The sequence below is a fragment of the Pongo pygmaeus genome, chromosome X (assembly GCF_028885625.2).
Source record: "Pongo pygmaeus isolate AG05252 chromosome X, NHGRI_mPonPyg2-v2.0_pri, whole genome shotgun sequence".
Lineage (NCBI taxonomy): Eukaryota > Metazoa > Chordata > Mammalia > Primates > Hominidae > Pongo > Pongo pygmaeus.
In genome coordinates, this window is record NC_072396.2 from 140,537,211 (window position 1) to 140,565,035 (window position 27,825).

General features: G+C 42.1%; 1 protein-coding gene across 2 annotated transcripts in view; it reads left to right on the forward strand.

The window, feature by feature from the left end:
* SLC9A6 (solute carrier family 9 member A6) overlaps window positions 1-17,873 on the forward strand; it is a 61,912-nt gene extending 44,039 nt beyond the window's left edge. For both annotated transcript variants that reach the window (XM_054471841.2, XM_054471840.2), the window contains 4 exons: window positions 865-895; window positions 4,166-4,245; window positions 10,814-10,919; window positions 15,206-17,873. In XM_054471841.2, coding sequence (XP_054327816.1) covers window positions 865-895; window positions 4,166-4,245; window positions 10,814-10,919; window positions 15,206-15,478 — 490 coding nt within the window. In that variant the 3' untranslated portion in view covers window positions 15,479-17,873. The remainder of the gene's footprint in view (window positions 1-864; window positions 896-4,165; window positions 4,246-10,813; window positions 10,920-15,205) is intronic.
* Window positions 17,874-27,825: the final 9,952 nt, after the last annotated feature.

Consider the following 27,825-nt stretch of genomic DNA (forward strand, 5'->3'; position numbering starts at 1 on the left):
GAGTGGGGCGGGGATGCTAGTTTGTAGAGAGTCTTGAATGCCCCACAAAAGACTTCAGACTTGACCATCTGGCTTGTAAGCCACTCTCAGAGTCCTTTGTCAAGGGAGTAACACAGCGAGCTCTATGCTGGCGACAGCTGACTCTCGGGGAGAGCCTGGCAGCTGGAAAAGCTTCCACGACAGAGCCCGTGAGCCTCAGGATGAGGGCTGCCCTTGAGCAGTTGGGATGGAAAGGAGAGAAGACTTGAGAGACTGTTTAGAGGAGGAATGAACAGAGTTGGTGAGTGTCCGTGTTTAGGGAATAGAGAGGAGCCAGAGAACTTTGTAATGAAGCTTTTCCCTGGGATACAGAAAGCAGGAATTTTAAGCAGATAAAAAAAGAATTGTGAAGAAGCAAGGCTAATGTCTATCCATTAGCCTATGAAAAACCTGTAATTGGACCCTCTCTTCAGTCATCGTAACAGAATGTTGCCATGAGAGCTGCGAGGTGAATTGCACTGTGCCATCCTTGTTTTTGAAGCTACCCAGTAATTCTTATTTAGCAACTGGGGCAGTGCTGCTCTCCCTGATTCCTCTTCGAGTGGACCTATATTCAGAGAAAAAAATGCTGTTTTTTTCTGAAACTGGTAAGTAAGATTGCAGGAAGAGAATCATGGGTACACCCTGCTTGCCTTAGAATCCAAGCTGTTGCTAAGGAAAGTGGCAGGAGCCAAAAATCTGCATCAACAGCCATAGAGAAGCAAGAAAACATTAACCATTCCATAGCTTCTGTGTTGAGAAAAGTAGTTGCCTGACAATGTACATGTGTGAATAGACCATTTTTTGGCTTCCAAATCTCATTTGCTCTTTGTCTTTCTCCTTTAGGGTTGGTGTTGATTCAGACCAAGAACACTTGGTAAATATGCGGTTTTGTTGTTCCTGGCATTTCTGTCAAATGTGCAGTCATTTGGAAAGAAAACAATCTACTATAAACTTCATCCTTCTATTTAGATCCTGTCCTCTTTGCCTCAGCTTCGGAGGAATGATATCATTCCTGGCTTTTCTCACTGCTCCATAGAGACAAAACCAAGTTTGCCACAGTGCCATAGTGTGTGGTTATCAAGGGTGACAGCTTTCATGTCTCTGGGCCATCCTGCCTGGGCTTTTGTCCCAGAGGAGAGCAGTCTCTTAAGCACTCCTGGGTTTTCGAGTGACTCCTCTGGCACGGGGAGGCTTTTTCCACTTTGGTTTGCGCATGAAGGCTTGTCTCTGATGTAAGCCCCACTCCAGCTGCTCTTCATGTGTAACTTTCAAATTGGATGACCAGCAGCTGCACTAGATAACTGCCCAGAGGCTTTTGAATCTTCAACCAGTCTTCCCTGCCTGCTCAGGGGAACGCACTTTCTTACCTTGCCCCTCAGCCTTGGCCACATTTCCTTGCTTCCTTCCTTTCGTTGTGTCAGTTTCTCAGTTGTTGCTATGAACTTGAGCCCGTTGGACTGAATGCATTGTAACTCGCTGCCCTCTCTAGACTGACTACCCTTGTCTGGTATTTTCCATCTGTTTTTCAGTTGCTTCTGAGCACCATTGAATATGTGCCTCCATATCAGACGTTAGATGAGAAATCACAGAAATTAGATTTTTGTACATGGAAAGCATCTCTTTCAAAACACAATTTTTTTCTTATCTGAAACAAACCACAGTCAGTATATTTGTCTTCAGGGTGAGGTTAAAAAAAAAATTTCTCAGATTCATTTCCTAAATGCTAATTTTGTTAGCTGTTGAGTGATGAGTGTGAATGTATGTATGAGATATAGTAAGTACTTGACTCTTGTGGTCAGAGCCTTAAAGTAGAATTCCATGAGCTTGACATACTTGTAAAAACGAAGCTGGATAAATTCCCATGATGCCGGGCTCCTGGCGTAGTGTCCAAGGGGTAATAACTCCTCAGTGCCTCCTCCCTGTGTCAAAACAAGAATAAAGTTAATCATGCAGTTCAAAAGACAAATGCTCGATCGCTGTCTGTATACATCTCCACCAGCTGTGTCACCTGTGTAACCACAGAGGAGAAATGGAAAAGGAGTGACAGGGAGAGAGCCAGGTAGCTGAGTGCCAGTCGTGACATACAGAACAAAGGACCGTTTTTTTCCCCTTGCCTTCAAAACCCTATGGCTGGGCCGGGCATGGTGGCTCACGCCTGTAATCCCAGCATATTGGGAGGCCAAGGCGGGTGGATTGCCTGAGGTCAGGAATTCGAGACCAGCCTGGCCAACATGGTGAAACCCTGTCTCTGCTAAAAATACAGAAATTAGCTGGGCATGATGGTGGGCGCCTGTAGTCCCAGCTACTCAGGAAACTGAGGCAGGAGAATCACTTGAACCCGGGAGGTGGAGGTTGCAGTGAGCCGAGATCGTGCCACTGCACTCCAGCCTGGGCAACAGAGCGAGACTCTGTCTGGAAAAACAAAAACAAACAAACAAAACCCTGTGGCTGTCTTGGTTATATTGTTTCTTTAATATTTTGAATGTCCACGAGAAAGCACAGAGGAACATTATACTAAGTATGGAGTATGTGGGGGTGGGATGTACAGGTGTTCATGTGGTGAAATGTTGTTCTTCAAGAGGTGGAGGCACAGAAAGATACTTCTATGAGATGAAAGGAATTGCAGGTGTTCTTCAGCTTTTGTAAGCCCATACAGTGTTTCCAAACATTTTTGTGTTATATATAAGTTGATACATGACACGTGACATGTTGAAGGAGAGAGAAATTTATTTTGAGCATTAGGAAAGACAGGAAGAAGCCAAAACCCAGAATCTAAACTCTGTGCTTGCTTGCTTATTTATTTATTTATTTACTTACTTACTGAGATGAAGTTTCACTCTGTCGGTCATGCTAGAGTGCAGTGGCACGATCTCAGCTCACTGCAACCTCCACCTCCCAGATTCAAGCAATTCTCTTGCCTCACCCTTCCAGGTAGCTGAGACTATTGGTGCCTGCCACCACGCCCAGCTCATTTTTTTGTGTGTTTTTAGTAGAGACGGGGTTTCCCCATATTGGTCAGGCTGGACTCGAACTCCTGACCTCAAGTGATACACCCGCCTTGGCTTCCCAAAGTGTTGGGATTACAGGCATGAGCCACTGTGTCTGGCCTAAATTCTGTGCTTTTAGAAAAGAAGATTATGGAAACATAGAACATGAGCACCGGAAAGGGCCTTCAGAATTCTCTAACCCTCATCATGTTTTTATACATGAAGAAATTCGGGCCCAGAGAGAGAAAGGGACTTGCTTAAACTACTTAATGTCAATAAGCTGGGACTGGAAGCAGATTGCCTAACTGCCCAACTGCTGACTGCACTGTATTACAAATAAAGACACAGTTTATATTTTTGGAAACTTTTAGAAGACGCCTACTTGCTATGTTAGTTTCCCCTCCTAGCTGGTCAGGCTTACCATGGAATTTCCCTACTTGTTTTTATTTTGCTAGTGTTTCAAGAACATAGTAGCAACTTTGAAGTTGCTAGTTATTTTTGAGATCCATGACGACTCCCAAATATAGGGATGTTGATGTGATATTTTCTAAGGTGCTATTATTACATTGAGAGTTAAGTCTTTCAGGTTCAGTACATGAATTATACCACATTGATTTTTTTTTCTTTTTTTTTGAGACGGAGTCTCACTCTGTCGCTGAGTCTGGAGTGCAGTGGCACGATCTCGGCTCACTGCAACCTCCACCTCCTGGGTTCAAGTGAACCTCCTGCCTCAGCCTCCTGAGTAGCTGGGATTACAGGCACGCCCCACCATGCCCGGCTAATTTTTGTATTTTTAGTAGAGATGGAGTTTCACCATGTTGGTCAGGCTGGTCTTGAACTCCTGATCTCGTGATCTGCCTGCCTCGGCCTCCCAAAGTGCTGGGATTACAGGCATGAGCCACCGTGCCTGGCCCCCACATTGATTTTTTAAGTGAGAGTAGATTCGTAAGTTAGCAAGCAGCCTGAGTAATAGAGGTGTTCAGAAAAACATTTCAATTTCTTATTCCAAAGCTGCAATATACAAGCTATTAAATTTCTCCTTGTTGGAGAGTGTCTTATAATATAGTAGTCTCTATTTCTGATTCTCCAAAGGAATGGCTCTAAATAAATGTTCATATCTTTGTATAGATATTGATTTCTATATTATCCATCTGCAGGGTGTTCCTGAAAATGAAAGGAGAACTACCAAAGCAGAGAGTGCTTGGCTTTTCCGGATGTGGTACAACTTTGATCATAAGTATCCTTAATTAAGGAAAAAAAAAAAAAGGATAGTGTGGACATAGATAATTACAGTTTAATGGAACAAGTGTTTTGACTATTCTCTTCCTGGAGCAGAATATAAAACCTACTTTTCATCTTCCCTTTCCCCATCAGTGCTGTGGAAAAGGAAACCCACACAGACAGATTCTTCTTCAAACCCATGAAACCGTAGGGACTGGTCATTTCAGAAGCTGGCTGTGTAAAGGGAACCAAAGCCCAAATGACATACTTTCTTTGATATATAGGTTTATTTATTGAGCAAACTTTAATATTTGTTGTCCTTTAGCTAATTTAGTGAATCCCACAGAAGGTATTTCTTGGTTCTTGTCTGCGTACTTGGCAGGGTAAGAGAGGAAAGGCTTGGGAAAAAGTATGAGAATGAAATCAAAATGCGATAATGTTCGATACTGCGCTGTTCAGCAATACACTTTTTTCCCCTGACCTTTCCAAAGACTAGGAGATTCTCTGTTCAGCATGCCACAGATAGCTAATGTTTTTGTTTGCCAGATTTCCTTCTTGCCCTGTTGTAAGTCTGTTTCATAGCTGTACTTTGAGTAGTGTTGATATTCTATAACCTCTTTAAATCAGGGATCCCCAACTCCCAGGCCACGGACCAGTACTGGTCCGTGGCCTGTTGGGAACCGGGCCTCACAGCAGGAGGTGAGCAATGGGCCAGTGAACATTATCGCCTGAGCTCCGCCTCCTGTCAGATGAGCAGCATTAGATTCTCACAGGAGCCTGAACCCTGTTGTGAACTGCACATGCGAGGGATCTAGGTTATATACTCCTTATGAGAATCTAATGTCTGATGATGTGAGGTGGAACAGTTTTATCCCAAAACTGTTTTGTTCCCAGCCCCGTCCACGGAAAAATTGTCTTCCACAAAACCGGTCCCTGGTGCCAAAAGGGTTGGGGACCACTGCTTTAAATCATGCCTTTTAAACATTTTATCATTATTAAAATTAATTTCTTATTTGAAAATTCACCTAGCAAAAAGAGCCATGGAGTTCTTTCAGGCTCTGATTTATCAGTAAATGATTCAAAACTTGGTTTATGTTCTATTGAAGCAAATTGGAGACAACCGTGTAAGAAATTTGTCCTTGCTTTCAACTTTCTGATGAAAGCCTTGTATATTTAAGAAAAATCACTTGGCACTTAATGATTAGAAGCTACTACTTACCATGTTCTGTTTGGTAATTTTTGCATTCACTGTTTGCAAGTACTTCAAAATTAAATTATTGTATGGAAACAAGAATGCAAGCATATCTGGGATATTAAGACTCCCATTAGAGAAAGAGAGCCTGGCTCTTAAAATTTTTTAAAGATTATGTCATTACTTTTGGCTCCATTATCAGGGTTTTGGATATAAGCCACTCTCATATCTCTTGGAGCTTTTTCATCCCTCTAATTTAGCAATAATTTTTTAGTGAGTTTTCTGCATAAAATAGTTTGTACATTTTCTGCATAATATATAAAACAGGCCAATGATCCTAATGTTGAGAAAGTGTAGAATAATAGCTTATTCTTCTGTATATTTTACGGAAGTGAACACCAAGGCTTGTATGACTCAGTACTGCCCTATTAAGTCCTACTCAATGAAGACCTGATCATTTTAATACCTAGTGCCCTGATATAATTAAATATTCATTATTTTAGATTTCAGTTCATTTGTGTAGGCAAATGATTTGTTATAATTGAGATATAACTTGAATACAATAAAGTACACGAATCTTAAGTGTACAGCTTAATGAATTTCAACCTGTGTCAACAACTGTGTGCCTCCCACCCATACAAAGATATAAATGAACATTCTCTATCCCCCTCCACAAAGGGGTAACCATGATTCTGACTTTCATCAACATGGGTTAGTTTTACCTGATTTTGATCTTTGTATATATGGATTCATATATTAGGTGTTCGTTTCTGTCTTGCTTCTTTCACTTGACATCTGTGTAATTTATCCCTATTGTTTCATGTAACAGCAATTCATTCTTTTTTTATTGCTGTAGTAGGGCAGAGCTCTGTAGTAGGAATATACTACAGGATTTTTGTTTTTAACCAGTCTACTGTTAATAAATATTTGGGTTGTTTCTAGCTTTGGCTATTACAAAAACCTGAATGAATATATATCTTTTGGTGGACACAAGCACCCATTTCTCTTGGGTATATACCAAGGAGTGCAAGGAGTGGAATTTAGGACAAGTATATGTTTAACATGGTTTTTTTTTTTTTTTTTTTTTTTTTAAGTAGTGTCTGGCTCTGTCACCCAGGCTGGAATGCAGTGGCACAATCTTGGCTCACTGCAACCTCTGCCTCCCAGGCTCAAGTGATCCTCTAAACTCAGCCTCCTGGGTAGCTGGGACTCCTGGTGCATGTCATCACGCCCAGCTATTTTTTTTTTTCTCAATGTAGAGACAGGGTTTCACCATGTTTCCCAGGCTGGCCTTGAACTCCGCGACTCAAGTGATCCACCCACCTCAGCCTCCCAAAGTGCTGGAATTATAGGAGTGAGCCACTTGCCTGGCCTGTTTAGCTTTAAAACAGACATTGCCAACCAACCAGTTTTCCACAGTGATTGCAACCAGTTTAATTGGTTTTAACCAACTTGGTGAATTTATGATTATTTCCATCAGCAAATTAAGGGAGTTCTATTTTTCAGCCTTTTAAATTTTAGCCATTTTGATGGGTGTGTAGTGATACCTCATATGGTTTAATTTGCATTTCTCTGATGACCAGAGACGCTGAGCGTCTTTTCTTGTTTTTTGACCATTTAGATATCCTCTTTTGTGAAGTCTAAGTCTTTCGTCCATTGTTTAACTGAGTTGTTTTTTTCTCTCATTGATTTATAGTTCTCTCTGTATTCCTGAATTGGGTTTTTTGTTGTTGATTATTGTATTTTTTCTCAGTCTGTAGCTTGCCTTTTCATTTTATTAATCCTGTATTTAAGGAGTAGAAGTTCTTCAATTTAATGAAGTCTATTATATTTTGTTTATTTTTAAGATAAGTTCCCACTCTCTCACCCAGGCTGGAGTGCAGTGGTGCAATCGTAGTTCACTGTAGCCCCAACCTCCTGGGCTCAGGTGATCCTCCTGCTTCAGCCTCCTGAGTAGCTAGGACTACAGGTGCCTGGCACCATACCCAGCTAGTTTTTAAAAGTTTTTTATACAGACAGGGTCTCACTTTGTTGCCCAGGCTAGAAGTCCATTTTATTCAGCTTTTGTGGTTAGTATTTTCTGTGTCTTAAGAAATCTTCCATATCCCAAGGTCGTGAAGATATTTTCCTGTTTTCTTCTAGAAGTGTGATTGCTTTAACTATCACATTTAAGTCTTTGATCCATCACAAATTCATTTTTGTGCATGGTGAGAGATAGTGGGTCAAGATCTACTTTTTTCCATATGCGTATCCAGTTGATGCAGCACCATTTATTGAAAAATATCATCCTTACCCCACTGAATTGCAGGACAATCTTTGTTGTAAATCACTTGGCTGTATAAGTGGGGATAAGTTTCTGGACTCTCTTTTTTAATCCTGGTTCTCTATTTTTATATCAATACCACACCCTTTTTATTACTGTACTTTATAATAAGTCTTGCTATCCAGTAGAGTAATTAAAATCTGGCTTTGTTCTTCTCCAGTGTAGCCTTGGCTATTTTGGGTGCTTTGCGTTTTCCTTTAAATTTTAGAAACAGCTTGTCAGTTTACACACATGTGCACGTGCACACACACACACACACACAACTGCTGGCAAGTTTATTGGGTTTGTATTGAATCCATAAATGAATTTGGAGAGAAATGATATCATAACAATATTGAGACTTCCATATCATAAACACAGCATATTGCTCCACTCATTTAGGTCTTTTAAAATTTCTCTCATTAATGATTTGTACTTTTCAGTACACAGCTCTTGTACATTTTCGTTAGATTTATTCCCAAGTATTTGATGTTTTTGATCCTATTGCAAACGGTATTTATTCTGTTTTATACTAGTTTGATGTAAATATATAGATAGAAAATTGGATATTTATTTATTTATTTATTTATTTATTTATTTATTTATTGAGACAGAGTCTCGCTCTGTCGCCCAGGCTGGAGTGCAGTGGCGCAATCTCGGCTCACTGCAACCTCTGCCTCCCGGGTTCAAGTGATTCTTCTGCCTCAGCCTCCCAAGTAGCTGAGACTACAGGCGCCTGTCACCATGCCCAGCTAATTTTTTGTATTTTTAGTAGAGATGGGGTTTCACCATGTTTGCCAGGATGGTCTCGATCTCCTGACCTCGTGATCTGCCTGCCTCGGCCTCCCAAAGTGCTGGGATTACAGGCGTGAGCCACTATGCCCAGCCTAAAATTTGATTTTATATATGGACCTTGGGTCCAGCAATCTTGCTAAGTTCACTTAGGATTTCTAATAGATACTTTTTGGTCTTCTATATACATAATTAAATGATCTATGAGTAATTTTTTTTTCTTTTCCAATCCCTGTATTTCTTTTTTGTGTCTTTTTACATCGGCTTTTTTAGGGGACTTCTTCAGTGCAATGCTGAATATAAGTGATGATACAGGACGTTCTTATCTTATTCCTGACCTCAGAGGGAAATTTTTCAATATTTCACCATTAAGTACGATGTTAGCTATACGTTTTTGGATATATCCTTTAGCAGGTTAAGAGCATTCTCTTTTCTTTCTAGTCTGCTGAGAGTTTTTATCATGAGTTTTTGTCTGCTGAGAATTTTTAGTATCAGATGCTTTTTCTGCATCGAGATGATCATGTGTTTATATTTTTCTTCTTTAATCTGTTATTTTGATTTTCATTGATTGATTGTTCAAATGTTAAACTAGTCTTGCATTGCTGGAACAAATTCCACTTGGTCATGGTGTGTTATCCTTTGTGTATATCTCTGGATTTAATTTGCTAATATTTTGCATCTGATTTTTGTGTCTATTTTTATGAACAATATTGGCTTGTGATTTTTTCTTATAGTGTCCTTGTCAGGTTTCTATAACAAGATTAAGCTGGCATCATAAAATGAATTGGGAAGTATTCCTTCATTTTCTGTTCTCTGAAGGAGTGATAAGATTAGTGTTACTATTATTTTTTTTAATGTTGGGAAAGTTTTACCAGTGAAGCCATTTGAGCCTGGAGCTTTCTGTAGGAGAAAGTTTTTAATTTCATTAATAAATACAGGACTATCTAGGTTTTCTTTTCTTTTTTTTTTTTTTTCTTTTTTTAAAACCATTTGTCAACATCTGGCGAGTTTTTTTTTCTAAGGAATTTTTTCTTGTAGAGTCAAACATCAAGACTTGTTAGCCTCAGTACTACCCATTCAGTACCAGAAGATGAAGACCTGGTCATTTCTTTACTCAAAACACTAGTAGAATTCATCCGTCCAGTTTTTTAGTAGCTTTGTATTTGGCCAGATGTTTTATAAAGCGTGTTTATATACAGTGTTTTAATCTTTACTTAGAATTTATTAATATGAGGATTCATGAAATTTTCTCTTTCTCATTTTTAATTGAGAACCACCTTAGGGTCTCATTTTAGAAAATGAGGAGGGAGGGTATGGAGGCTCATGCCTGTAAACCCAACACTTTGGGAGGCTGAGGTGGGAGGATTGCTTGAGGCAGGCTCAGTTCAAGACCAGCCCTAGCAACATAGCGAGACCCTGTCTTTGCAAAAATCAAATAAAAAAAAAAATTAGTTGGGCATTGTGGCATGTACCTCCTATGATCACCCACTGCACTCTAGCCTGGGTGACAGAGCGACACTCTGTCTCAAAAAAATAAATAAATGAATAAATAAATAAAGTGGGGAATTTGTGTGTCTGTATCCTTTTCTCCTTTTTCTTGTGATTCCCTCTTTTTTCTTCTGAGTGTCATATATTCTCATGTCTATTTTTATTTTTTGGCAAATAAATGAATACTGAAATGAGGGCCTATGATAAAGGGCCTCATGATACATAGTTTTTAAAAATGTCTTGAGATTTGACTTGCCTTTCCTTCTTATAGCTTCCTAAGTAAACAGTCTGATACTGCAGTTTCAACTTATGGCATGCAAGAGGCCAGCTGAATTCACAATAAATGATGAAAACCATTTTATTACTATGTTCTACTGGAACATTTAATTTCCTCTCTGGCCATTAACATTGTTTACTTTCTCCCTTATCTCCTTTAGTGCTCAATTTACAGTGATGTTCCTTTTGGTTTTAGTAAAATCAGAAAAGCAATGTGATGTAGTGGAAAGGGCACAAGATTTGAAATTCAGACCAATTTGGGCTAGCAGATTGGTCCCCATTTACCTCATTTTGTAGCTTTAAGCAGGTCATTGACCTCTCTGAGCCTCAGTTTCCATATCTGTGAAGTGGAGATGATAAAATACCCCTTTGCTGTTTCACTGCCATCATGTGAGGAGGAAATGAGACCATAGATGTGAAAGCCCTTTGCTGTCCTCCGAAGTGGTTGCTATACTGTGATGGTGATTATTATCAAACGAGTTGCTCTTTTAAATTTGTAAAGAAAGGACCACAGCTTTTCCTTAACCACCACAGCTATCTGAAGCCTCTGCTGACTCACAGCGGGCCTCCGCTGACAACAACACTCCCTGCCTGCTGTGGACCCATCGCCAGGTGCCTCACCAGCCCCCAGGCTTACGAAGTAAGTTGGTTTTATCCAAAACTAAATTCTTCAGTAAGTTAAATTTATCTGCTCTGTGGATGAGTCACTGGTTTTATTTTATTTTGGTTTGGTTTTCTGCCTTTGAGGTATAAATTCCATGAGAGAGAATTAAGCATATTTTGCTCAACCAGAAAATACACTGAAACCTATAAATATAATTCACAGCCTTTGAAACAGCATTTGAAAACAGATATAGAATCGTGCCTCATCTTACTGTGGGTGATTTTAGTAAATAGTTCTGTTTCCCTGCTGGCTTTCATTTCTTTGCAGTATGTGTCCTGAGCTCAGCACTAAATGTGTATGCTTTCATCCACAAATGAGGGTTGTCTCAGTTACATTGAGAGGATTTTAAAACAATTTTGACATCCCTAAAGTGCAACAGATGGTCTATTATTTCACACCTCCCAACCTTTGGATGTTTGGGAAAGCTATCTGTCTCTGTTCCACATTTCTGGGACGCATGAGCATATCTAGATAGAATCTGAATTCCATATTTTTTCCTTAGCTACCAAAACGTGATTGGTAATTTGATAAATACTGCTACTAAGAAAAAAATAACAGAAATGCTAGCTGGCCTTTGTTTTTAAATGTGCACGTTTTTATTTTTCAAGTTCTTTTTAAAAAACCTTCCATTCTGGCCAGGCGTGGTGGCTCATGCCTGTAATCCCAGCACTTTGGGAGGCCGAGGTGGCAGATCATCTGAGGTCAGGCGTTCAAGACCAGACTGGTCAACATGGCGAAACCCAGTCTCTACCAAAATTACAAAAATTAGCTGGGCACAGTGACATACACCTGTAATCCCAGCTACTCAGGAGGCTGAGGCAGGAGAATTGCTTGAATTGGGTAGGTGGAGGTTGTAGTGAGCAGAGATCGTGCCACTGCACTCCAGCCTGGGTGACAGAGTGAGACTCCATATCAAAAAAAAAAAAAAAAAAAAAAAAGAAAAGAAAAAAAGCCTTCCATTCTAAACCAAGCTTTCAGAAATAATCTATGACATCATATAGGCTCCCCTGTTAACAAAGCCCACCAGTTTTGACTACTTAGATGCAACACGCAGAACCTTGAGAGGGGAAGCTGTAGTGAAGCTGTGTAGACATGCACCACACACACCTCCCTCCCCCTGCCCCCATTCCCTGTGAGTGAACCTCATGTGAAACCAGATTGTATAAGAAATGGACAGGAGAGAGTAGGCAGAGTACGGGTGGCATCTGGGCCAGGGAGGAGCATCCTACGCCTTTGTGTTATGTCGTGTCAGTGCATGTTTCTGACAGACTGTGCCTGTGAGATGGGGCACACACCCCATGTTGCCCCTCCTCTCCCTTCCACATTGCCCAGGCTCCCCTCTCAAACATTGTCTCTATTTCCACCATGCCATGTTAACCCACATAACTGTGCAGAGAAGTCAGCCAGCTCTGTTGGTTCAGGCAGTGAAGCTTGGCTCTTGGATTCCAGAGACCCACTCGCTGTCACCAAAAGCCAGAAGAGGTCCACAACAACCCTGTGTCCTTGGAATGTAGCGAAACACAACAGGCTCCCTAGAGCAGCTGTAACAAAGTCCCAAAAACCGAATGGCTTAAACAATAGAAACTTATCATCTCTTATTTCTGGAGGCTAAAATCCAAAGTCAAGTTGTTGGCCGGGTCAGTTCCTTCTAGGCTGTGAGGGAGAATCTGCTCCAGGCCTCTCTTCTAACTCCTGGTGGCTTCCTGGCGATCTTGGACCTTCCTTGACTTATAGATGCATCACTATGTATCTCTACTTTCATCTTCACATGGGGTTCTCACCTGTGTGCATGCCTACCTCCGTGTCCAAATTTCTCCTATTCATAAGGACACCAGTCATATTGAATCAGGGCCTACCTTATTTCCAAACAAGACCCTATTTCCAAACAAGGTTACATTCACAGGTGCTGGGGGTTAGGACTTCAACATCTTTTGGCGGGGGATGGGGGGGGGGACACAATTTAACTCATAACAACCATCACACTTAATTTTTTTTTTTTTTAGACAGAGTCTCGCTCTGTCACCCAGGCTGGAGTGCAGTGGTGCGATCTTGGCTCACTGCAATTTCCACGTCTCGGGTTCAAGCGATTCTTAATGCCTCAACCTCCCAAGTAGCTGGGATTACAGGTGTGCACCACCACACCCAGCTCATTTTTCTGTATTTTTTAGTAGAGACGAGGTTTTGCCATGTCAGCCAGGCTGGTCTTGAACTCCTGGCCTCAAGTGATCCACTCACCTTGGCCTCCCAAAGTGCTGGGATTACAGGCATGAGCCACTGCACCTGGCCCAGATGTAATTTTTTATATTATCTTTGTTAACTGCTATTTTTAGTTATAAAACTAGCAAGCTCATGGCCAAATATCCGTACAGTATGAAATGTACAAAATGAAAAATCAAAGTTGCCTTCCTCCTACCTGCAGTCCTCGAGGCAGGCTTTATTATAGGCTCACTGTGGATACTTCCTGATATATTTTATTGTAAATGAATAGGTGTATATATGGCTTTGTTATTGTTTTACACAAATGGGATTATAATAGGCATATTGTCCCATTACTTGCTTTTTTTTTTTAATTACTGACACATCATGGATACCTTTATATGTGAGTATGTTAGATGTCTTACCTTCTCTTTTCATGGCTACTTACTATTCCATTTCATAGCTATAGCAAAATTCATGTATTCAGTCTCTTATGGATAGACATTTCAGTCATTTCCTTTTTTGCTATTATAAACAATACTTATAGTGAATATTCTTTTACATATAAACTTACCTAACTATGTGAAAGTATATAGAATAGATTTTAAAGGTAAAATCCATGGGTCAAAAGGCAAGTGCATTTTAAAATTTGATAGATATTGCCCCAAACCTCAAACTTAATAAAGATATTAGAAGGTGCTGAAGAGCCCCTGTGGACCTGTGAAGGAGCCACAGAGCTTGTGAGTATTGCTGAATTAAGTGATAGATACTGGTTAGATAGACTTACTGTCCTAACTAGATTAGACAGGAAGGGATTTGGGCTGGTTGGTGGATATGAGTTTGTTTGTTTGTTTTTGAGATGGGTTCTGGCTGTGTTGCCCAGGTTGGCCTCAAACGTCTGGGCTCAAGCAGTCCTCCTGCCTTAGCCTCTCCAGTAGCTAGGACAGTAGACATGTGCCATCCATACCCAGCCGTTTATTTTTCAGTTCACACTTTTTTTGGTCTTTAAGTATTTAGGGGAATTTCTAGCAACAGCAGATTAAATTCCTTTTCAGATTTTGTCTAAAAGTCTTCTCAGTCTATTTGATGGTCTTAGACAAATTCAAAATTTTCAAACAGACATGGGATTTAGAAAGCTGGAGAATATACTTCCCTCAAGGAGCATCAATGACAGACTGTTTTATGCTAGATCAATGTGAATATTTAGAATGATCCTTTCTCTTTAAAGTCATTTAGAAAAAATGACTTGTTCTGTTTTTTAAAAGTAATATGTACTCATTATAATAAAATTTCAGATAATACAGAAACATAAAGAAGAAAAGACTTTTCTATACACACATTTTTTATTTGCCAAAATGGGACTATGTATTCCTGATACTTTTCCCTTTTGTAGAACCTTATTTAAGTATACTATTTTGGTCGTAATATTTCCATGAGAACCAAAGCTTATGGAGCTGCAGTGAGGGCTTGATATGTTTCTCTGTACCCCAAACTGTATTAGGTGGTTGGACTACGTAGCATTTACCCTGTGTCTTCATCACATGTGAATCGGTCTGCTCCCGCCACACACTAGACTCTAAGCCTCTTGAGGGCAGATCGATACACACACAGTTATAGCTCAAGGGTAAGTGCCACTACAGGGAGAGGGCCAAGTATAGGATGCCACGAAAGCACACAGGAAGGACAGCTAACCTAGTCCTAGAAGCTCAAGGAAGACTTCAGAACAACAGTGATAAAAGGATGTTAGTCATGTGAAGGGAAAGAGGGGTCATATAGAAGGACCTGAAGGTAAGAGAAAGCACAAGGAGTCTGGGCAGCTGTCACGCTTCAGTCTGGTTGGCAGACAATGGGGCCTTTGGTGTGGGAGGGGCAGATTGTAGCAGGAGAGGAACTAAGGAGGCCAAGTCATGCTGTATTTTAAACCAAGGTATGGACTTTAGACTTTATCCTGAGGGCAGTGGGCTACCACTTAAGGGTTTTAAATGGGGAATCCTCGAAAATACTCCTATTGGAAATGTCTCTTGAACTCCTCAACAATTCTTAAATCTTACTTTATTTGCATTTAGAACCAGGAACAGTTGAAAGATGATGATTCTGATCTTATTCTCAATGATGGTGACATCAGTTTGACATATGGAGATTCTACTGTGAACACTGAACCGGCCACATCCAGCGCCCCAAGGAGATTTATGGGAAACAGTTCTGAAGATGCCTTGGATCGGGAGCTTGCATTTGGGGACCATGAACTGGTCATTCGAGGAACACGCCTGGTTCTTCCAATGGATGATTCTGAACCCCCGCTAAATTTGTTAGATAATACGAGACACGGTCCAGCCTAAGCTTACTAATACTCACTTAGTGATTTGTAAAATTTGCACATGTGATTGTGAAGAAATTTGTACTACCTAAAAGTCCCAGTGCATGTCTCTGAATGTGTAAGCTATATAAATGCTATTTATATGGCGTAGAAAGAATATAAATATCCTGTACACGGCAGATTGTGAACAAACTATATTCCTTTAAGTTTTCCTGGTTGCACTCTGTAGACTGGATCTGTTTTAGGAAGTTACTTTCACAGTGATGTTGTGTGTTCTGTTAGTTTTATGTCTCAGTTAAAGTATAAAACGTGACAGATTTTCTCTTTCTTAAACTTACCTGACACTTAACCAGAGTACCAAGTTCTCATGATGTGAATTAATTTTTTTGTGTGCTAGGGGAGGGAGAGTGAGGAGGGAGTGTTATTTCCTTGGGAACCTAGGGAGGAGAGGTTCCTTTGTTGGGAAACTTTTGTTGATAGCTGCTGCCTTTGTCCTGACCGTTTTCTTTCCCGTTTCTCTGGTGGCCTGTTGTGGTGCAACGAGCTGATGGCATTTGATCTTGCCCCATTCAGGTTGGGGAGTGAAGTGTGGGGACCCTTTTCCCCCACTTGCTGTGAAAGCACAGATTCATTGACTACAGTACACTGTTGTTCAGAAAAGAAGGCTGCAAATGACTTCTGAGACTTTATGTCTTTTCTTCCAGACCAAGACCGTAGAAGGAGTCACATCTAGCCGGCTTAGCCAAAGTACAGGTGTATATAGTTCAGGGCACTTGATTTAGATTTGGAGGGGCTGGGGTGGGCAGAGAGCAAGAGGCGAGTAAAGAGAATGGTGGTTTCAGAGATCTCTCTTCCCAAATGTGTAAATATTCTATACCAGATAAGTTTAAATAAGAAATTTAATTGCTGCTTAATTTTTGATTATGTACTTTATCTGTATAGCAAGCTTTGTCGTCAGAAGTTTTTATATCGATTTAAATTGCTGCTCTTTAGCAGCCAAACAGGAGCAACATGTAAAATTTTTGAACTTACTGTGTCTAATCATCATTTGTTAGTCTGTAGTTAATGTCAACAGTTAATTTATGAACCCACGATCGTTCCACACTGCACCAAAGTCAGTCATAAGAGAAATTGAATATTCTGGAGCATTGATTGCAGCAAGGTGGCTCCTTTGTGTGCAGCAGGTGTAGTAGTCTTCATTTTCATGGTACTTTTTAATATTAATTACCTAAGCTGCCATGCATTTTTTTTTACAGTTTTCAAGGAAGAGCACAGAACAATTTCTCATTTCATATTTGGAGTATGAAAGTAGATTCTATTTTGTAATGCTGATAATACCTAAAGGTGCATTGAATGCTTGGAAGAATGCTTTTTGATGTTGATTTGGACCTGTTCATGATTCAGAAGGAAAACAAACTTTTCTGGATTTTTTTTCCCTCAGGTCTGAGTAGCATTGCCTTAAATCCTACCCAGTTAAAACATTGGTTTATTTACATGATGTTCAGATTTTCCAGTGAAAAATACCCTTCTGAACAAAACATGTACTTACTCTCCAAAAGGCATCTGTGCTATTGCAAACACTCCTTGAGATTTTAAGGGAATTCTAATGTTGTACCCTTTCGTGGCAGCTTTGACCGTTGGCATAGCCATTTGTTATGTAGTGGTAGTGACTTTCCTGCTATGCAGGAATCCCTCCCATGAAGTGTATGTTTTACATGATGTGTGCCTCTTCACACAGTAAATAGTTTCTTGTTAATGTATGTTTGAGGAGTTTGAACGTCAGTGTCATTTACCCACAAAGTTATTCAAGTTATAAAAGGTTATACAATAATTTAACAACTACTTTTTTTATTCTGTCGGGTTACTGACCTCACTTTATGTAAATATTTCGCATGACAAATTCAGTAACTCGTCTATTTCAGCATGCATAAGACTTTTCACTAGGGAAACTGATAAAGCTTGAGTCAACTAAATCTGCCTTCATACTTTATCAAGGGGAACCAAGCCTGCTGTGCTTACATCAGCATCTGGAAGACTTTCCACTCCTCTAATCTGTGTACACATCTCCAAGCAAGGAAGAAAAAACAAACTCTGCTCAGACGCCTATGAAACACCTGAATGAACTTTGATGAAGTACAGTCTGAGTTACCATCATGCACAAGTAGAAATGCTCTTGGACTTGTTTTCCTGTTGTTTGTGGAACCTACGCGTTTGAATGGCTTGAACGTTGCATCTTTTAAAGTTATTTTTTAAGGTTTCTTGGCATTTATCCTAGTTGTCTGTGTTTGGCAATGTGCTGTTAAAGTAATAGACTTTTAATCTTTATGTATTTTTTGTTTTCTCTGGAGTACTTGGACAGATGTTATAGTGGTTTCTTTTAGGAAAATCTGTCATTAAAAAAGTTATAGCCTTGCAAATAACCACTCACAGTATTTGAGTCACAGTTTATTCTAGTGAGACGTAAAGAGTGCTGACTTCATTTATTTTTCTACCTATATACCTACTGGAAAACGGGAAGACTAATGTTTTCAAATAAACAAATGGAAACCTAACAGAACTTAACTTATGGGGTGGCAAATTTTTGGTGCTTATGTGTAAGGGTGGATGTATTTGCTTATGGTCACAATTGGACTCTTTAGGAAATATGACTCAAAGCTGTCAAATTCTGTTACATTGATTTGTAGCCTGTTAGCTTAGTAATGGATAGTGTTATAAAAATGCTGGTATGGGGAAAGAGAATTCTATATCCAGTTAGGTGGGAAGGCAGTTCCAAGTATATCCAGTTAGGCGGGAAGGCAGTTCCAAGTATATCCAGTTAGGCGGGAAGGCAGTTCCAAGTATATCCAGTTAGGCGGGAAGGCAGTTCCAAGTTTGGCTAAAAGCATGATCACACAAATACAAATAGTCCTCCTTCCAAGTTAAAGACACGTCTCTCTGTGCATGAGAAGTTTTATAGGCTAGAGTTTGCTGACTGCAAGTTTGTCTAGTCCAGCAATGGCACCAACCACACTGTCTGTTGTGTTTTGTTGTCATCCACTCCAGCTTCCTTGTTTATGGCCCAGTGAGAGACATTGGTGGGGGATGGTCCACACACGACATGCTCTTTTCTTGAAGGAACCCATGTTTTCTAATTCACTACACAAAACCCTACATTAGGTCTGAGCAGGTACAGTTGTTAACCTGACCCAATGCAGGAGTATAATGAGATGAGAGTCCCCGACAGGACGTTCGCCACACAGATGATGTAGTGTGAGGCTTGAAAATAAATTGGAAATGATAATAATAGTTCTCATTTTTGAGCCCTTCTTAGGTACTGGTCATGTGTATACAAGGCATTTTAAAATCTATATTTTAATTTAGTCATGCATTGAGGGCACGTTCTATCATCCTCAGTATACAGATGAAACTGAGGTGCAGAGAAGTCACACAGCGAGTAAGTGGCAGAGTCAGGACTCAAGTCAAGTCTGACTCCAGAGCCCAGATGCTTACTACTCTGCTGGCCCCAAAGGCAGGCTCTGCTGATTCATCCTGATTGTAACCAGAAGGATGAAGGGAATTGCAGAATTGCTTTCTAGCCTGCTGCCCCCGACCTGCTTGTCATCAGGCCAGGCTAAGGCATGAAGTCTCAGCTCTGTCCCTCCACTTGCTGCTGTGTTCTTGGCTGTCTTGTTGGCATTCCCTGGTTGGGAGGGTCCTCGCATTCATAGCAAAGGGCCCTCCAGTGTCTTGTTGGGCCCATGGGCAACCAGCCTGCCTAGCAGCATTTCTTCATGCTCTACCTCCCAACATTATCACCAAGGGGCCCAGATTTTATAGCAGAGTTTGCAGTCCTGAACAATGACTTTGCGTCCCCACAGTTAAGCATAGTAGAAAAAGCCCAGGCTCTGGAGTGACACAGACCTGGGTTCAAACCCAGGCTCTGCTGCGTGCTTATTGTGTAATGTTGACCACTTACTTCACTGAGCCTTTTAGTTTTCTCAGCTGTAAAGTTAATTCATTCAAGAAATATCTGAGTGCTTACTTTGTGCCACACACAGTAGAGATAGCAGCAAATAACTAAACAGTTCCAGCTCTCATGGAGAGTATTCTATGGGAGATGTAGCAATCTCATGGGGTTCTTAGGAATCATTCATGCAGGAAAGACTGATTACCTTCTTGCCTTCTAGCAGGGGGGATATCTTGTTTTTTTGTTTGTTTTGTTTTGGTTTTGGTTTTTTGTTTGTTTGTTTTGAGACAGAGTTTCGCTCGTTCGCTCTTGTCGCCCAGGCTGGAGTGCAATGGTATGTTCTCGGCTAACTGCAACCTCTGCCTCCCAGATTCAAGCGATTCTCCTGCTTCAGCCCCCCAGGTAGCTGGGATTACAGATGCCGGCCACCATGCCAGGCTAATTTTTGTATTTTTAGTAGAGACGGGGTTTCACGACTTTGGCTAGACTGGTCTCAAACTCCTGACCTCAGGCGATCCACCCGCCTCGGCCTCCCAAAGTGCTGGGATTACAGGCATGAACCACCGCACCCAGCCAATATCTATCTTAAGCAATCAACAAATAAAAGAATCGTGGCTATGCGCGGTGGCTCATGCCTGTAATCCCAGCATTTTGGGAGGCCAAGGTGGGTGGATCACGAGGTCAAGAGATTGAGACCATCCTGGCCAACATGGTGAAACCTGGTCTCTGCTAAAAATACAAAAATTAGCTGGGCATGGTGGTGTGCGCCTGTAGTCCCAGCTACTCGGGAGGCTGAGGCAGGAGAATCGCTTGAACCCGGGAGGCAGAGGTTGCAGTGAGCCGAGATTATGCCACTGCACTCCAGCCTGGTGACAGAGCAAGACTCCGTCAAAAAAAAAAAAAATGTAAGTGCTAGCTGGATGTGATGGTGTGCACCTGTAGTCTCAGACACTCAACCCAGGAGGTTGAGGAAGGTGGATTGCTTGGACCCAGGAAGTCAAAGCGACAGTGAGCTGTGATCACACCACTGCATTCCAGGCTGGGCAACAGGGCGAGAGCCTGTCTCAAAAAAAAAAAAAAAAAAAAAATGCAGGACAGTATGAGAGGGTACTGTAATCTGGCGGTAAGGGGACTGGGGAAGATTGTCCTGATAAAGTGACATTTAGACCTCGAGTAAATCAAGGGTCAGCCATGTGAAGCAGGGTGAGGACAAGGATCATTCCAGGCAGAGCGAACATTGATATTCCACCCGACCTTTATTCAGTCAAAACATTATTGAGTGACAAACACACCACGTGCTGTGCTATCCTGTTTACATACAGTGAGAAATACCATAGACACAGGCCACCCTTGCGGCACTTACAGGTTAGTGGGGAAGACAGTAAGTATCCAACAATTACATAAGCATAGCAAGGAGCATCTTGAACCAAAATCTGCCCCTGCAGCATCCTCTCCCTCGCCTCTGTCCCACTGGATCTCTTAGGGCGAGTTCACTCCCTGCTTTTGTGTTGCCGCCTTCAGACATTTGAAAGGAGCTGGTATGTTTTCCCTGAGTCCTTCTGTCCCCATGCAAAACAACCCCATTCCCTTTCTGTCTTCAGGACATCTTCCAGAAGTCCATTATTCCTTTATGAACGCACCCAAGCGCACACTGGCTTTGTTTCTGTGGCTTCCTCACGTGCTCATCTTACAGTGGGTGGACTGTCCACAGAAAGTCTGGGCCAATAGTGCCCTGCCCTCGTAGAGCTTACATTCCAGTCGGGGAAGGCAGATCGTAAATCAACATACGGACAAAATCATTCAAGTTAGGTAAGTGACAAATAGGAAATGAGATAGAGGGTGATGGGTGTGAGGAGGCAGGGTGGGTGTAGGAGGGGCATTCAGGAGGTCTTGCTTAAGGGGTAACATTAAAACCAAGACCTGAAAGAGCCAGCCAGGCAGAGAACAGTGGAAGAGTGGTGAAAAGGTCTGGTTTGGGGTAGATGCTCAGCGCATGTTTGTTGAAAAGGAGTGAACTGCTCTCCTGACCTTTATGGAGCTGGATTTTGAAGTCCAGGATGGTGGAATAAGGAAGCAAGAGGGTAACAGTCAGGAGGCCTGAGTCCTAGCCCCGCCTCCCACTAGGCACTTTTAGGAAGCCACTTCAACCTGCCGGAGCCTGTCTCGTCCTTTATAAAATGATGGCAGTTCGCTGAGCTATTACCATGTGCCAAGCACTGTGGTAGGTACTGGATACTGGTTCCAGCCCCAAGTCACTCCCGGGCCTATTGCGGGGGGATCAGATGAAGTGATGTACATTGAAATGTTTTGACTGGGATTCAGAAGACTGTCGAAACCGAGTTTGAATATTTGTAAGGTTTGCTGATGAGGTGCTATTTGAATAAAATATGGAAAAGTCTTTGCAGACCATGCAGCTACTTTGGGCTGCTTTTCTTTGGAATCTCCAGTTTAGCAATTTGGAGGTGCCCCAAGTGGTTGCCACGGTAAACACTGAATTCTGAGAACTGGCTTAGTTGGGGCTGTCATGGCTGGAGCCTGAACTCCATGAGACCTGACAAGTTCTGGCCAATTCTGCCCAGTGAAAGAACCCTTTCCTTTTTTTTTTTTTTTTGAGACAGAGGATCACTGCAACCTCCACCTCCTGGGTTCCAGCAATTCTCCTGCCTCAGCCTCTCGAGTAGCTGGGACTACAGGCATGTGCCACCACACCCGGCTAATTTTTTATTTTTAGTAGAGACAGAGTTTCACCATGTTGGCCATGCCGGTCTTGAACTCCTGACCTCAGGTGATCCACCTGCCTCGGCCTCCCAAAGTGCTGGGATTACAGGCGTGAGCCACCGACCCCGGCCAAGAACCCTTTCCTTTACCATGAACCTGTACTGCAGTTGCAGCCTGAGGAGAGGACTCCTGTCCTCCGTATCCCTGTAGGATACCAGGTTGGCTCATTTTCCATTTGCTGCTGTCTGGTAGGCACTGGGTCCTGCTAAAGAGACACAGCTTAGTTGTGCATGTCACTTCTTTTTCACTAATGAAAAAATGTATTGAAAGCTCTCTGAGCACTTCTTGGAAACAAGGTTTAATTTCTCCAGATTCGTTGGAATTTTGAAGTGGTTCACTGTATGTTTAAGTACAAATCCTACAAAAATTGCTTGAGAAGTATTCAATTTTTGGTTGCTTTGGGAGTCACGAATCTTTATTGCATGATTTTTTTTTTCTGTTCATTTGAATTTCTTATACAGCTGTGTTCCCATGTGGACCAGGCAAGAAGCATGTGAGCTGTTTTTTCACCAGAAAAAATCTGGAACACTTCTGTCAGATAATAGAAGTTGCCTGTTTTTTCAATCTTAGAGTTGGTTTCGTGTGAGAAAGCAAGATAATGGCAATTGGACCCCCGATTGTGCTACAAAATTGGTTTTTTAACACTTTTTTGAAACTCAACAATCAAAGTTTCATTTGCTGAGGGGAACAAAAAGGTTGATATTTAAACACTCCAGTCAATCAATATTTTGCTTACTAACATCCAGTCAATAGACACTGAGAACCTCACCTGGGCTGAGCCCTGGGCCAGGCACTGGGAACACAGAGGTGACAAAATCATAGGTTCAATTGAAAAACAAATGCAGCCAATTAAGTAAGAGCATTGCCATTGTGTGAAAAGCATTAGAAGGGGGGCGCTGAATGAAATTCAGATTCCTCACCTGCTGCTGCCTATGGTGGGCAGAAGAATGGCCTACCCAAAATATCCACACCCTAATCCCTGGAACCTGTGAATATGTTCAGTTACATGGCAAAGAGAATTAAGGATGTTGATGGAATTAAGGTTGCTAATTAGATGACCTTGAGGTGGGAGTTTATCCTGGATTATTCAGGGGGTGCCCAATCCCCTTAAAGTGGGAGAGCCTTTCCTGGCTATGGTCAGAGAAAGATACGTGATAACAGAAGCAGGGTCAGCGAGATGCTACGTTACTGGCTTTGTTTTTTTTGTTGTTGTTGTTTTGAGACGGAGTCTCATTCTGTCTCTCAGGCTGGAGTGCAGTGACAAGATCTTGGCTCACTGCAACCTCCACCTCCCGGGTTCAAGGATCCTCCTGCCTCAGCCTCCCAAGTAGCTGAGACTATAGGTGCATGCCACCATGCCCAGCTCATTTTCGTATTTTTAGTAGAGACGGGGTTTCACCGTGTTGGCCAGGCTGGTCTCGAACTCCTGACCTCAGGAGATCCACCCACCTTGGCCTTCCAAAGTGCTGGGATTACAGGCATGAGCCACTCTGCCTGGCTCAGATTGCTGGCTTTGAAGATAGAGGAAGGCGGCCTCTAGAAGCTGGGAAAGGCAAAAAAAAAAAAAAAAGATTCTCCCCTAGAGCCTCCAGAACAAACACAGCCCCACTGTCCCCTTGATTTTAGTCCAGTGGGATCCTCGTCAGACTTCTGACCTACAGAACCATCAGGTGACAAGTGAGTGTTGTCTTAAGCCAGCGGTCCCCAACCTTTTTGGGACCAGGGACTGGTTTCATGGAAGACAATTTTTCCACAGATTTGTTGGGGGGAGAAGGGGGGATGGTTATGGGATGATTCAAGTGCATTATTTATTGTGCACTTTATTTCTATTATTATTACGTTGTGATAGATAATGAAGTAATTGTACAACTCACCGTAACGTAGAATCAGTGAGAGCCCTGAGCTTGTTTTCCTGCAACTAGACGGTCCCATCTGGGGGTGATGGGAGACAGTGACAGATCATCAGGTATTAGATTCTCATAATGGGCGCACAACCTAGATTCCTTGCATGCACAGTTCACGAGAAGGTTCGCCTTCCTAGGAGAATCTAATGCCACTGCTGATCTGACAGGAGGCAGAGCTCAGGCAGTAATGCAAGCAATGGTACTGGTACTGGTCTGTGGCTTGGGGGATGGGGGCCCCTGTCTTAAGCCACTAAGTTTGCAGTATTTTGTTATGGCAGCAATAGGAAACTAACCCACTGCCTTTGAGGGAGAGACTATTGTCTCTGATGCTATTTTATTCTGAGTTCTGCTCTGTGCCAGGCACTGTGTGTAGTGCTGCAGATACTGAACTGAACAAGACCCAGACTTCAGAGTCTGGTGGGAGAGACTAGCAGGTATACAGATAACCTCGGTGTGGTGCAATAGGAGCCACAATGGAGAACAGTCCAGGTGACAAATGCCAGGATGGAGAAGGTCCTGCCATTTCTCTGACATTAACATTAACCTAGCTCTTTTTTTTTGAGACAGAATCTCACTCTGTCGCCCAGGCTTGAGTGCAGTGGCACAATCTTGGCTCACTGCAACCTCCGCCTCCCAGGTTCAAGCGATTCTCCTGCCTCTGCCTCCCGAGTAGCTGGGATTACAGGAGTGTGCCACTGCACCTTGCTAATTTTTATATTTTTAGTAGAGATAGGGGTTTTGCCATGTTGGCCAGGCTGGTCTTGAACTCCTGGCCTCAAGTGATCCACCCACCTCGACCTCCCAAAGTGCTGGAATTACAGACGTGAGCCACCTCACCCAGCCTTTTTTTTTTTTTTTTGAGACAGCGGCTTGGTGCAGTGGCCCATGCCTGTAATCCTAGCACTTTTGGGAGGGCGGGGTGGGCAGATCACTTGAGGTCAGGAGTTTGAGACCAGCCTGACCAACCTGGTGAAACCCCATCTCTACCAAAAATACAAAAATTAGCTGGGCATGGTAGCAGATGCCTATAATCCCAGCTACTCAGGAGGCTGAGGCAGGAGAATCGCTTGAACCTGGGAAGTGGAGGTTGCAGTGAGCCTTGATCATGGCACCGCACTCCAGCCTGGGCAACAGAGTGAGACTCCATCTCCAAAAATCAATCAATCAATAAATAAACAAACAAATAAGACAGGGTCTTGTTCTGTAGCCCAGGTTGGAGTGCGGTGCCATGATCAAGGCTCACTGCAGCCTCAACCTCCAGTGCTCAAGTGATCCTCCCACCTCAGCCTCCCAAGTAGCTGTTATTACAGGCACATGCCACAAAGCCCAGCTATTTTTTAAAATTTTTTATAGAGACAAGATCTCGCTATGTTGTCCAGTCTGGTCTCAAACTCCTGGTGTCAAGCAATCCACCTGCCTCAGCCTCTCCAAGGGTTGGGATTATAGGCGTGAGCCACTGCACCCAGCCTAACCTAGCTTTTACTAGCACTTTCACATTACTTGCTGGTGTAAGAATTTTTCCCAGGCCACCATGCTCAATATGTTACCAGGAGTGGCAATGTATGGAAGACATGATCATACAGGGGTTTCAGAAAGATCACTTACTGTAGCTATGGTGAAAAGGATGAATTATTTGGAGATGGGTAACAGTGGACACAGAGATGATGGTTAGAAGACTTGGTCAGGTGAGAGAGAATGGTGGCCTAAGTAGAGAAATACAGTAGGGGTCGAAAGGAGGGGACATCTGGCTGGTGTCGATTTGGAGACTAACCGTAGTGAATGGGTGAGGGGGGCAGGTTGCAGTGATTACCAGTAACCTGGACTGGGCAAATCAGTGGATGGAGTGGTGGGAATCACAATTTTAGAAGATACCTATTAGGACCAAGAGATTGAGACATGTAGCGGTCAAAGCACAAATCTAAATTTGTTTCTGGATCACTTAGGTAAGGGAAGGTGGAGCCCAATTAAGAAAAGAGGGGAGGGAGAGGAGGGCTAAGGGCCCCAAACAAAAAGGCTGGGAAAGGATACGAGTTTGAAAAACACCAGGGTTTGCCATCCATTCTCTCATTATAACCTAAAAACATTTGGAACTTTTTGCTATGGGTGGTGTCTGGGGAAAAATAATTGCTTTAACCAAAGTACAATGGATGGAGGAAAAAATCAATTATTTTCCCTCCTTACGAAAGACAGAAAGCTACAGAAGTTCTCAGGGAATGATGGGTGGTGTTATTAGGAAACTTTCAAATGTACGTCACTCTGGATTTCAGTGTATTCACCTCCAGTCTGGCCAGAAGAATGAAAATATATGTTGTGGGCTCTCTAAAACACAGTTTTTAGCATTTTCCAGAAGGGTCAAGGGCCAAGGAATGAATACTGGATGTGGAAAGGAAGCCACGGCTAGTTGGCCAGTCTCTTTCTGGTTCTGTGTGGGTTTGCATGCAAGCTAAGAGACTGCTTCGCTTTTTGCTTTTCCTCAGAAGCTGTTGCAAGAGTTATCAAGCAAATCCAATCTAGTGTCCAAGCACTCTGGTATGCTGTTCTCAAACACTGTGTGCCACTAGCTTGCTGAAACAGTCCGTGCCTGACCTGCTGTCTTTATGGAAGTTTGAACCAAATAGCAACTGTTGGGATGGAGGTCATCCAATAGGCATGGATACAAACTTTCAAAATATTGTGCTTTGCCTCACTAGAAGGAAATCAGCAAGTGACAGTATAACTGAAAAAAGAAAGCTTAGGGGCCTATATTAAGATGAAGGAAACATCTGGTTTTTGTTTTCTCAACTTTTATTAATTCATCAGAGGTGTGAGTCACTAGTACACTCAGCCAATGTTTCCAAAATGAAGTCCTCATTGCCTCCGGAGTGGCTGAGAAAAGTCACTTCAGAACTAACTTGAGAGAAAGATGATGGACAAAGAGATGTATTTTTTTTTTTTTTTTTTTTTTTTTTTAGGAAATGTTATGTTGGTCCTGATACGTAGAGGTCTTTCCTAAAATTGCTTGTGTTAAAACCCAATTACATTCCTTCCTCGGCAGGAATTTATTTCTTCACCCAGAAACTGTAGGACTGATGTGCTGACCTAAAAAACATACATTAAACGCAGAACCTCCCCTTTACCTACAAAGGCAGTCCAGGACAAAGCTGGCTATTCTATGTAACGATGGAGCCCACAGCTCTGCCCTCATTATGCTGAGCTCTGTTCTTTCTGACCCATTGGTAGGGATGTCAGTAGTGCGATTCCAAACTCTGTTTCGTAGGAAACCAATGACTTGATTCTACAAATTCTTCCCTCATTCCTTCTGTCTGGTCTAGAAAGTCAGAGGTACATCAGGCATATTGCCAGCCTTCAAGGAGCTCACAGTCTAGTGGTGAAGACAGCCTTGTCATTAGATACATGGTTTTAGAGCTCAGCATTTATTAGATATGTGGTTTTAGAGCTCAGCATTTCTAGTTTGTAAATGTAATAGATCAAAATGGCCATTTTTTTTTTGTAGAGAACTTCATGCCATCTTTTCATTATGCCCTTTAGCAGGATCAATAGCTTATTATTAGATATTTTTGGTATTTCTCTGATTTCTCCACTGATTTTATTTGAACAAGCAGCATCTGTGCATGTAGTTTCTGTGCCACGCATTTGGAGTCACTTCTAAGGATGAACAGAAGAACTTACAAGGTAAATTAAAAACAAAAGTACCTGGCACATTGCTTCTATCTGTGCTGAGCCAGTCGCCACTTCCTCTCC